Source organism: Perna viridis, chromosome 12 (assembly GCF_037379345.1).
Source record: "Perna viridis isolate PV_CMFRI_1.1 ecotype Kerala chromosome 12, ASM3737934v1, whole genome shotgun sequence".
Taxonomy (NCBI): Eukaryota; Metazoa; Mollusca; class Bivalvia; order Mytilida; family Mytilidae; genus Perna; species Perna viridis.
Genome location: NC_142456.1, coordinates 25820692 through 25833667, shown reverse-complemented (window position 1 = coordinate 25833667; position 12976 = coordinate 25820692). Strand labels below are relative to the sequence as shown.

Below are 12976 nucleotides of genomic sequence, written 5' to 3'. Positions count from 1 at the left end.
GGAATTTTGTTGGTAACGTTTTTGTGATGGAGGATGTTAGCCAAATTAATTGCATCTATACCTTTGTTGACAAACGGTATTGGAAGAAATGATCGTTTTTCTTCACCTTGACTTTTCACACAAACTGGTTTAAAGAGTCTGTGGAAACCAATATCCAAAATGATGGCAACAAGTCTGTATAATTATGAGGTGGGGTCAGAAACAGTAGTGTCAAGACAAGATTCTTTCGAGGCGTGTGAACATTAGGTACGTGTGTTAATTATCCGATTATCTATAATACAAGCAAAAAAACACGCATAGGCATGTGTATGTTATGTTTTAAAAAAAAAGGTACGTTGTAGCGATCATTGGGTCGCTTATGATATTGACCAGGAAACCAGTTTAGGAACCAGATTTAGCAACTGGCAATGAATATTCATAAATATTCGGGGCATGCTAATGTATAAAACCTATTTAGTCTTGTACCGAGTCTCAGTGTCTGAATAGGGAACTGGGTAATGTTCAAAGCTAACCGACCATTTCAATAGCTGAAGTAGGACTCTTTCTTTATGTTGAGTTATTCTTGTTTGTTGTTTGTCAATTAATGCACGCGCGTCACCGATGAAGATCGTGCTTTTTTTACCTTTCTCAGTATAACTGTTATTTAATATGATTCCGGTAACTATTAGATATCTATTATAAATGAAAATCATCGGGCCATTTCCGTTCCACTAAAATAACGTTATACAGGTGCATATCATAAATACTTTTCGCCCGAAATGTAATGATTTAAGTTATTTTCCCCTTGGTGACAAAAAAGAAGAAGACAGAGGGATAAAACACAACGTTTAGAAATAATCCAAACAAATTCTTGTGAATTTATCCGATTACGAACTTAATGATATTCAGTATAATATAACACATATTGATTGCAGTTGAGGGTGGTGTACATGCACTAGATCACTATACTCGGGCAAAAGTCTTTCTTCGTGTAAAAAGGGGTAAATTCGTAAACATGAGTTGTAGGCCTACTATTTTGCCAAAATTTCAACTTACTATTTGATATTTTCTAATCTAAAATACTATCTGAATACTAATAATAAAATATTGTTGTGTCATAATTTAGTTACAAGGAGGGCACAAACCTATGCTTCTACAAGATTTTCAAAGAATTTTCATAAAAAATGAGAGGATTAGGGACAGCGTTTTAATCCAAAAAAATATAGAGCGCAAGCTATGAACAACAAAATCTGTTGTCAGGAGTTTTGATAGTACACAGGGCTATTTTAGTATACATATCAAAGAGTCCGACACAAGCGCTCTATATCTTCTACATTAAAATGTATCGTGAAATAAGCTATTTTAACATAATTCGGCTAAATTTTCTAATCTTGTTTTATTTCCATCTACAATTTTAGTGCAACACATTCATTAACAGCGATGGAAGTTTGTTTTAAACAAAGTCACATATTAAACTAGTGAATTATGCAATTTTCAAATTTATTTGAAACACTTTAGTTTTCGGGGCTGATTTTGATATTTTCTTAACATACACCTTCAGTATCAAAGCAGTCATTCGCCGAATCTACTTAGATAGATATAGATATCTACAAAACTTAAGTATAGATATCTACAGAACTTCACAAAATACCCCCGTCAAAGCAATTACAATTCACATTTTAAAAATTCAAAATACATTATGTTTATTTTTTTTATTCTCATTACATAATGAAATAAAGAAATGTTAAAAAATATTTAAAAAAATGTAATTAAAGCTGAAGAAATCATGGACGACAATTAACATTTTAAAGTTAACGTTTTTTTTTAAGGTTTTCAGTGTAATGAGTAAAAGACCCAGTTTGTAAAGTCATTACCTTCATTTTGATTATAATTTTTAAAAACAATCGAAAAGAGTTGAATCTAAGTTTGAGGATTATTTCTACTGTAATTGTAGTCATTCCACATAAGAAAACAGACAATCCCTATCGGAACGTCCGTTCGTTCTTTAATATAATGGAAATCTCTATTAGGAGCTCCGGAAGGGTAAGCATGTCCTGTTCCACCAGCGGCACCCGCATGTTGCAAGTACATATTAGCCGGTAATAATCTATTAACTATAATGCCGCAACACTTAATTTATACAATTTAATTTAATTATTACTTAATCAAATAATTACCTTAGGTGAGAAAGATTAACATAAAATTAAATCGTGCTTTCAGATTTATTCCACGTATTTATCAAGTTTTCCTTTTTAAAATGTCTATTTAATCGGCAATTTCAAGTACGGGGATGAGATAGACAATGTACTGAAAATATGTTATCAATTATCCTTGGAACAAATAGGCTAAATTATTAACTTGACCGTGGTAATATTTTGAAGCAATGATTTTGTTTGGAATGCCTACACCAAATCAATACCATTGCGGTACCAAATACTCCGTGATATATTATCTATTTTTCCAGATTTATTTTGGACTTCACTTGATCATGAATCAGATAAATATTCGGTACTTATGTTGCTACCCTTAATTTGAACAACATATCCTTGTTCCTATAGTTTCAGAGCATGCCGGTAAGCCCTTAAAAACTGCAACGTGACATTCTGCTGCGGACGGCTAAGGATTTTTCGACCTGTTATGGGCCTAGAGGGTATACGGCTATATCATATGCCAATGGAATGATAAATCAATATAGCTTTTGAATAGCATTCTTTTCTAACTGAAAAGTGGTTAAGTTTTCTGCTATTTTGCATTAATTAGAGGAAGGGTCAAAATTCAATCGACCCCAGTACACTTTGAAAAGTAAGTTTAGTGAAATCGTTCATTGTAGGTATAGGAAAATAATTCAAGTAACATGTAAAGATCAAATGTATAGAAAATCCAAAAATGTAAAAAAAAACACACATTTTTTTCCGACAAAAGTTGACTATTTAATCACAGAACCAAAATGCCCTTAAAAGTGGTTGCATTTTAGTGTATTTTCAATGATTAAAAATATTAAGATTCCGTAGAATATTACATTGTACATCTAAATATTCTTTACTGAAGAACAAATAAAATAAACAAAACGTTCTCCTCTCGTTCTGCAACATGAGCTTTACAAAATGTGTTTGGAGTTGCAAATTTGTCTCATATTTTAAATACTTATTATACTCAAATTGTAAAATACGAAATCAATTCCCAGACAACCTGTTCTGTTTCCGAACTGTTGGTACAACAGAAAAGCATGAATTATGTCATCCAAAGTAACTTATTTTTTGACATGATCAACATTTTATGTACTTTTAAAGTAGATAGATAAGAGTTTGACATCCATAGTCAAGACAAATCACCAAAAATACAAAAATAGTCATAAAAATAATATGTATAAATTTAAAGAATTTATTAGCAAACCAGGCTTGATTTAAAAAACTGGGGGTATTGACCAGGTTCATTGGTAGGATTTTCTCTGCTTTTCCGTAAACGCCCGTCGATCGGTTCTTATGAAATCAAAATTCGCGAAGTGAACCATAAGGTGGCTCACTTATTTATTCTTTACCTGAAGCAGACAGACGTGATTGGTTGCCCAAAAATTAACATTATGACATTATAAATGTTCAAAACAACTTTTCTACCTTGTCAAAATATGACATCAGAAGTAACGCACAATTCAATGCACAAAATATTTATTAAAACTGCTCTGTACATGTATGTTTGCGCCACCAAAAAAATTAGTTTATAACAACTTATAGACAGTAAAGAGCAAACGATACATTGCATTCCCTGTTTATAAACGTCTTGTTCAGAGCCCTCTCTTTTTCTAATATTTTAATCTCGTTTAGTATAATCCATTTAGAGCGGCGGCGGATCCTGAAGGGGTCCGGGGGTTGGCATCCCCGCTTTTTATTGAAAAAATTCTCATTTTCATGTGTAAAATTGCCAAAAATGGTAAATAATGTCCTAGCACATCCCCTTTTCGGAGACACCCCGACTGGCACCAGCCTGGCGCATAGTTAAACACCATAAGACATAAGTATTGTGATAATATGCATGCACTTTACCGTCTTTTGCTTTAATACGTATGATATTCAAAAACTATATTGATTTCTCTTTCCATTGACATATGATATTGCCGTATACCCACTAGGCCCATTAAACTCGAAATGAAAGCAGTTTTTGATACCCGTCCGCAGCACTAACAACACCATCTTAAAATATAGAACGTATGAGCTGTAAATTGAAAAATACATACGACTGGGATGTTGAAATAGCGTATGTAAGTCTCGTCATGTGACTCCGTAATTTTATGAGAATGGATCCTCGTCTACCATTCAAATGCATGTGGAGATTCATCATTAACACATCAATGGGTTCAATATAAAAAGCAATTTTTTTGTGTGTGTAAAAATACTGATAAAAAGTAGTAAATATCTAGATCTACAAAATAAAAATGTTAAGAAAAGCATAAAATAGAAGATTTTGCATTGTGATTGCAGGGTTTCGATTTCCCGGAAGTAAACAATAAAATGCAGATCGGCCTTCGGATTTCAATACGTTCTACATCGGACATTTCGGAAGGGAAACTGAAACTAGAACGAGACTTACAAACCCTATGGTGCCACAATTAAATGGATTGTTGTAAACTCTGGATGAAGTCGGCCTCGTAGAAATATCGAAACAAATTGGCAAGAAAACTATTCAACTTGTTGCCATAGAAACACTTGCTTTGAAAATTATATTCACCAAACTACTAGTAAACAAACTTGTTATTCACCAACACAGGGATAGGTTATCATCTGTGCATTTGGTTTTGCATTTTAGTAATTTTGAATATGGATTTGAATGTTTAATTATTTTGAATATGGTTTTGTATGTTTAGTAATTTTGAATATGTTTTTGAATGTTTAGCAATTTTGGATATAGTATGCCTTATTTCTACCTTCAACAAGGCATTGGTCATGTGTTTACCAGTTTCCTCAAAATAGCAGTGCTAGTTAAAACAAATAATTTGTCCTACATATGTTGAAAGGGAATAGTAGTTTATAGGGTAGCGAAATTGAAAGTTTTAATCCTCTCGCATTTACAAGAAAGGTCATTTGAGGTTTTTTTTTCTAAAACAGACGTGAATATTCTATGCATACGCAACCTTTATTGTGCAAGAAAAGCTAAACGGTGCATATGATACCAAATTATTTAAAATTAATTTAACTATTCGTAACTTGTATCTGTGACAGATAAATTGACAAAAAAAGTATCGATCATTGAAATATGCAAGCATATTTAATCAAAACTTCTTGATTTTGACTAGAACATTACTTTGTCATAGACTTTGGCCTACATTCATTGCAGGATCAAAACCCACACTCAAAAACTCAATTTGTGTTGTCAGTTTTGATACTTTAACAATGTAACAAAATATCTACCATACGTCAGGGTTCTGTGATTCTTTTAGCCTTTAAATTTCCAGAAATTTCTATACTACCAAAACAATATTATGCTCGTATAATACTATGGGCTTTCATTATAGAGGTACAGTGATCATCATTTTCTACTATGAACACTTTGTTTTCGTGTGATGACTCGAGTGTTTCTGTGCATATTGTTTTGTTTTGCGTCTTTTTTGCACAGTTCCGCATACTATTAAAACATTGGCAGATACAATTTATTTAAAATGTGTATAAAGAACACATATCTGACATTATATCATTATATCATATTTTTTTTTTAAATCAAAAAATTGTGATCACCGAAATCTTTTTATTGTAATATTTGGGAAAAACTATACTTCCCATAGAACATTTTCCCGCTAACTATTTCCCCTTTGAAATTGGTTTTATGAAATTAATTTTGTAATTTCAACATAAATAGGTTTATTACAAAACAAAGATCATTCAAAAGGGCCTGGCAACAAACATGAAAGTATTAATTTTAGATGATATAAAGAAAATAAAGACAGCATCACATGATGCCATATGTTTTAGCAATACATAAATAAATTGTATTGCGTAGGGTAAGAATATATTTTTTGTCAATTTTATTCATTATAGTGTCAATGATTTTAGATAAAACTTGCTCTTCCTATAGTTTTTGTGCAAAAACACGCCGCATTTACTCCGTTAACAAAAAACTCCCGTCATATCTTTTCTTTTGATACTCGGTTTACATATTGGAATAGAATTATAGCTAATTTCGAATTTTCTTAAGTGTAACCTTTTCCACCAATTACTGTACATGTGTCAATTTTTGCCATATACTTATTTTTGCGATTGGCAGAACTAAGCGAAAAATATTAAAATTAATTTTAACAGTATATCACTCTAATCAGGTTTGAAACCGCGTAAACTAATGATGCCCATGAATATGTTCACTTAAAACATCCGCCAAAAAAAAAGCAACCACAAAAATGAGTAGGATTACAATATAGGATACTTCAGTTTATATGACGATCATATTGCCTCTGTCGTTATTAACAAATAATGTCTTAATTTTATGCAGATTTAATAAAACAGCGTCTATTATGAAATGACAATTTTAGATAAATACAAACTAATACAAAATATCAGATAATGAAAATGAAAGATAATTGAAAAAAAATATCTATTGAGTATTATATATCACCTTGCTTATTTTTTTTTCAGAAAATATAACTTAAATCATTATTTGGGTTTTTTTTCAGCATCAGTAATGATATTGATTAATCTTTTTTTTTTATATTAGTAGATTTGGGATGTCGCTTTCACGATAAATCATGTCCGGACATATAAACACGTGCATTGTAACACATACGAAACCCATATGTACTTATGTTGATAGCATATCGTTCGATTATAAAAGAACAAAGGCTTGCACGTTTTAGAAGCTATGGTGATGAATGAAAGCAAACATAATGCTGAGTATTCGTCACAGTTGTCAAATCAACTTCTTAAGAGGCACAATGGCGACGAATCCCAATATAAGGATAAGAAACACATCTAATTTGAGTTGACCTGATCCAGATTCTGAAAAATAATTGTATCTGTAATCACCATACGATATAACTATATATTGCTTAACATGTAACAGAAATTAGTACTATAAGTCATAAAAACATAAATAACTTATTCAGAAACAAATATAAGAGAACCATGCCCTACTATTATCTTTTTGTTTTCCCTCTTCTTTGACAGGTGCGCGTAAATTCCTCTATATTTTGTCATAATTGACCATCAGGTGTTTGAGTATCAGTGTTTGTTATACGGAAGATGAACGTACTTTCTCACGTTTGGGCACTTGAAACATATGGCATCACGATAGCTTGATATTATCATACTTACGTAAACAGGACGTAGGAGAACTAGTTGGCGTCTTGGTGTATCCAGAATTGCAAAGGCACGTATTCGTAGAAGTATCACACGCGGCATTAGCAACACATTGTCCTGTGGTGCAAGCTGCATCCGGTGTTTTTCCTGTAAAGTGGAGGTAAAAAGTAACGTTAAAAGGGAATACCTTCTAAATAAGTTGTTTGAATAAAAGTTATGATAAGATAACCGAACATTTTATCTAAAAGCGGATGGGAAATAAATAGTTCATGAACTGACGAAATCATAATGCCAAAAATCGTAAGTAGAAATCTGTCTAAGAACCAGACATTTGTATTTACTTTTATTTCTTGTTACGAAACAGTTACGTTTCACATTATCAGCTTTAGTTTTTCATTTGGTTGTTGGACTTTTCAGATAAGGACTGTATAGATTGTACAGCATATTGAAACTTTGCAAGAGTTATCGTTCTTGATTTTGTTTGATTTGGTTGATTTAAGTGGGAGATAAATGTATGATTATCTCAAAAATGCAGATCTGAATACAGAAATGACAATCGTTGTGTGTATATTTAGCATACGTAGACAACAAAAATGTTTATTTGACGAATCACTTGACCATTGGCAGTGTCTGAATGTCTGAATTTCATGTGGAGTGATACTTAACAAAATGCTATTCCTAATGCATGAACATTGTATCTGATCTGTAGAAAATACGAAAATGTTCATCGTATTTTATATTGATGATATTGCAAACTTTGATAAGACGTGGCAAAATGTTTTCTTTATTGCTATGAAACATCGTTCGCTTAACAAACTAAATGCGAAGCATTCGTTTACGATATATCCTGAGTACTCCTTTTATAATATAACTACATATGGATAGATTAGATTGTTGAGATGAAATCTTTGATTTTTTACTTCATTTTAAACACACCTATTTGAGATTTTATTTAACCTCATCCCCACTCCTGAACAAAAAAACTTTAAGAGAAACATTACATACATACTTGCAGTACAGGTACCACTAGCATCATAGAAATTAGCAGTGCATAAACATTTGTATGTACCGGCTCCGTCATCTAAACAATCGGTATTAGCTGGGAGACACTGTTCAGCTCCAGCAGAAGCAGAATTGTCGCAAGCTGTATTAATGGCAATTTCTAAAAGAAAATGCGATGCATTCTTTCACGATATATCCTGAATACATCTTTTATAATATAACTACATATGGACAGATTAGATTGTTGAGATGAAATCTTTTAATTTTTACTTTATTTCAAGCACACACATTTGAGATTGTATTTAACCTCATCCCCACTCCTGAACAAAAAAACTTTAAGAGAAACATTACATACATACTTGCAGTACAGGTACCACTAGCATCATAGAAATTAGCAGTGCATAAACATTTGTATGTACCGGCTCCGTCATCTAAACAATCGGTATTAGCTGGGAGACACTGTTCAGCTCCAGCAGAAGCAGAATTGTCGCAAGCTGTATTAATGGTAATTTCTAAAAGAAAATGCGATGCATTCTTTCACGATATATCCTGAATACATCTTTTATAATATAACTACATATGGACAGATTAGATTGTTGAGATGAAATCTTTTAATTTTTACTTTATTTCAAGCACACACATTTGAGATTGTATTTAACCTCATCCCCACTCCTGAACAAAAAAAACTTTAAGAGAAACATTACAAACATACTTGCAGTACAGGTACCACTAGCATCATAGAAATTAGCAGTGCATAAACATTTGTATGTACCGGCTCCGTCATCTAAACAATCGGTATTAGCTGGGAGACACTGGTCAGCACCAGCAGAGTCAGTACTCTCGCAAGCTGTATTAATTGCGATTTCGAATAGAAAATTGATAAATTCATCTATTTATCAATAAAATGTCACACCCAATTCAACTTTTTAATCATATTGTTTTCATTTAAATCAAAACCAGTTTATTTTGATACACAATGGTTAACTTTAAGTCACCTTAAATTATCTTTAGAACTTCTCTGTCAGGCAAAATATGCATAAAGTTTGGCACATGAAGAAAATGCCACAGAGATTCAATAACATTGTCTAAGTATTTATACCTCATGACTTCTAGAGTTCTAGAATATCCACATAAGGGAGTATTAAGCATGCTTCTTATGGATATTGTTAGATCAAATTTAATTAAAATGCACTAAGGAAAAATGGCGATATAATATAAGCAGTAAAATGTATCTAAGTCACTGACGCTTACAGATAAATTAACAACTTGTTTTTGCGATATGATAGCAACTCTCGTGTACTTCAATAATTGTACATTTTAAAGTACTTTAATGAAAAAAAAAGAATTCACTTTCGTTTTGTGAACCACGATTCTAGTGGAAAAAGAATTTAATCCAGGGACAAAGACTAGACATGGAAAACACGTCGAGATGGAAGATTCACGTGGCTAATCTAATTTTTACTGTCAACAGTTTCCATTTTTACATTAACTAGATGATCGTTTTCACAAAAACGTATATTATGTAGCACTACAGCGAAGAATTATGCAAAATCTGATTCATGGTTGGTAAGCCTACATATTTTTATTTTTGATATTTTGTTAAAAATGTTATACCAAACAGAAATGAACATGTCGCTTTTCATAATACCCTTGCTCTTAACAGATATAAAGTATATAGAATGTACAGTAGAATTCAAAATTAAGGGGGATAACTCTGTAAATAAACCTTAAATATAAGAGAAACCGTTGGATTTTCAATTAGGATTATCTCCTAAGAGCAGACAGATTTGAATGAATGATTGTGCATTTCATCATATAGATCTACAAAGTAACTTTAAAAAATATAAACATACGTAGCCTTTTTAGAGTTTATCACAAATTACAAAATATGCATGATTCTTACAATGACTTCTACTTAAAGAAAAAATTTAAAAAAAACTCATGTCATATTGTGAAGATATTTAAGTTCATACATTTCTCTTCATTGTTTAACATAATTACTCATTGTTTTGCTTCTCTCCATACTGATAATTTTCGACTGAAAAATTATCATTTTCCTTTTATGATATTGGTTACATTAAACAACGAGACCTGCATTAAAATGTGACATAAAGGTCAACTAAATTCAAACAGGCGACATGAAAACAATGACCTCTTACAATTCTCCTCCACTGAATTTAAATTCTAGATGACAAGTTATAACGAAGTGGAAAAAAGCTTGTCGTCATGGTTGACATCACAATTATTAGCACATCACTAACCATGTCTACGATGTTCGTTCAGTATATTAGTGGTTAATCATATTTTGCTGTGACGAATAATCGAACTCATTCTTCCCTATTTTCCCTATTTATTATTTTAATAAAGGTATTGTAATCTCCAGTCACATTGCAAAATTATATCGTTTAAGGTTAACTTTAAAAACTACTTCCAAAGTTTTATTGTTTGTCATAATATTCATAAAAACAAGATTCGACTTACTGCTTGCACAGGTATTGTCATCTTTTCTGAAATAATTGTCAGCACATATACAATTAGTGGTGGCACTGGTGTCACACTTATTGTTAGCCTCTGTACAGTCCTCATTACCCGTACAACTTTCACCGTATGCAGCACCTATGAACAATAAACATTTTATTTGACTTTGATTTTAGACCAGTTGTAATCTTAGAAATAGTGTGGGCAAACTCACAGACAATATTCTTCTGTTTCAAAAAGAGTTTAATATTCAATTTTAAAATAAATAAGATGGATTATCACTTTTAGGAGTCTTCTGACAATATTTTTTTACTCTTTGCACAACTACGATGTATTATGTACTTTTCTTAAAAATGTTATTGAAATATCTTGAGCAATCTTTGAGGAATTGCGCTTACAGGAAATGGACAACATATTATTATATGCTGCAAAAAGTTGATTGCAGACGCAGTATAAATATTTTTCACGTTATCGTTTGTTAGTAATTTTGTTCTACTTATTTGTACTCTAATCATCTGACATGATGATTTTTAATAAAAACGTTGATCGATCAATGGTATAAGATATGGATACAAAAAAAAATGCAAAATGTCAATTATGTTTTACAAATGTCAGTACACTGCAGGTGTTTCAAGGAGATTTCTCTTGTCAACAACAAACAAACAAACACAAACAAAACAATTGTTCTAACTCTAAAATACCTACGGTTGACGTTTTAGGTTAATCTACAAAGTGAACCGTTTTGTTTCTTAGACACTATTCATGCTGCTTGGTGAAGGTTAAGTCCAGTGAAATAAAAATTTGACCAAATCTACATACCCATGAAACATCAAATATGAAACATTAATATATTCCAAATACATTTCACATGTTTTTTTTTCTATTTTATATCATCTATATCAAAGCGTCCCTAATGGTCAGCACCTTTTCGGGTATTTTTAATTTAATTTTAAAAATGCAATACACAGCTATCAATAAAAGTAGTCCGGTACTTTTGGGCGTGGCTAATATAAATACTGTAAACCAGGAAATTTTCGCTCCGTCTTTTTGTCGAGATTTTTCCCAGAATTAAAGTATAATATTCTTCGAAAAAAATATTCACTACGGTTTTATTTTCGTGTTACGGCTTTTACCGCGAAAATAACGAAAATAAAACTGCTTTAAAAAAATTACGGTTTACAGTAACTAGAAATACGTTTAACGACTTTTGAAATTTCACGTTTAACGTCTTATATCAAATGATATAAGACTGTTCTTGCACAGTAACCGGTAACAATTGCTTTGAGTGGAAAAATGATTTAACGTGCACTCACCTTCGACTCTGGGCAAGCAAAATACCAACAATAGAAATACACCAACGAACACAACTGGGACGTTTCGTAAATGAGACTAAATTAAATAATGGAAATATTAATCGGAATACTACAATGGGAAGTACATTAAAAAACACAACGTATACAAACATATTCTTGAATAAAATATACATAAATAAAATGAATGTATATTCGAACTGTTTCTTTGAATTTAATAAAATATAATTTTTATAAAAAAAATATGATAACAAAACATCCGTGAAAAAATTATAAAAATATAATTTTAAAAGAAATATTTTTTTTCGCAGACTAAAATAAAATATAAAAATACCGATCATATATAAAAATAATTAATTGTAAATTTAACTCACCATGTTTCAAATATTTGGTCTGTCTGTAATTTCTATGTTTCTGATATCCAGCGACTGTTTGTTAATATTTCGTTTTTGGTTATTTATTTATCAGCAGTTTTAGATCCTATTGGTTGTTTAACTAAGCGACGCTAATGAAATTCAACACCAATATTGTATTTGTTTATAGGACCAAACACGCTTCTGCATTGTACTTTTTGTATACTAAATTTGAATTGTTAAGTGTCAGTCTCTGTAAGAATCAGGCAGTGGGTGAAATATGTTAAGGAAAATAATCACCATTTTTGCAATTTTAAATTGATTATTTACACCATCGGAATCAATACAAAAATCAAGATTTTGCATAACACTATGATACAAAGATAAAAAAAAATGGTCTTTTCAAAAAGAGAAAACATTATTGAATGATTTTTATATGTATGTTTCTGATTTTTCCTGTTGTGCCTAATTCTTACAAAAAATACACTTAAAACGGTTGTTTACAGAACAAAACAGGGTAGAACATGTACGTATATAAATCATGATATTAGCGTATCATTACCGTAGGTTTAGATGC

At 31.3% G+C, this 12976-nt stretch overlaps 1 protein-coding gene across 2 annotated transcripts; it reads right to left on the bottom strand.

Annotated features, from left to right (window-relative positions):
- Window positions 1-6439: 6439 nt before the first annotated feature.
- On the bottom strand, window positions 6440-12710 carry LOC148601828 (uncharacterized). 2 transcript variants are annotated; one of them, XM_088555588.1, is made up of 7 exons: window positions 12421-12676; window positions 12050-12125; window positions 10740-10874; window positions 8618-8770; window positions 8266-8418; window positions 7272-7403; window positions 6440-6956 (listed from the first exon to the last, which is right to left on the bottom strand). In XM_088555588.1, the coding sequence occupies exons 1-7, from the start codon at window positions 12421-12423 to the stop codon at window positions 6868-6870; spliced, it is 741 nt and encodes a 246-aa protein (XP_088411714.1). In that variant the 5' UTR covers window positions 12424-12676; the 3' UTR covers window positions 6440-6867. The 2 variants fall into 2 exon arrangements, with proteins under 2 accessions (XP_088411714.1, XP_088411716.1); XM_088555590.1 differs by lacking the exon at window positions 8618-8770 and having other exon boundaries at window positions 12421-12710.
- Window positions 12711-12976: the final 266 nt, after the last annotated feature.

Coding starts and splice junctions, on each gene's coding strand:
- LOC148601828 (XM_088555588.1), bottom strand. Junction 8,771..10,739: donor TGACAATACCTGTGCAAGCA/GTAAGTCGAATC, acceptor ATTTTCTTTTAG/AAATTACCATTAATACAGCT. Junction 7,404..8,265: donor TAGTGGTACCTGTACTGCAA/GTATGTATGTAA, acceptor TCCACTTTACAG/GAAAAACACCGGATGCAGCT.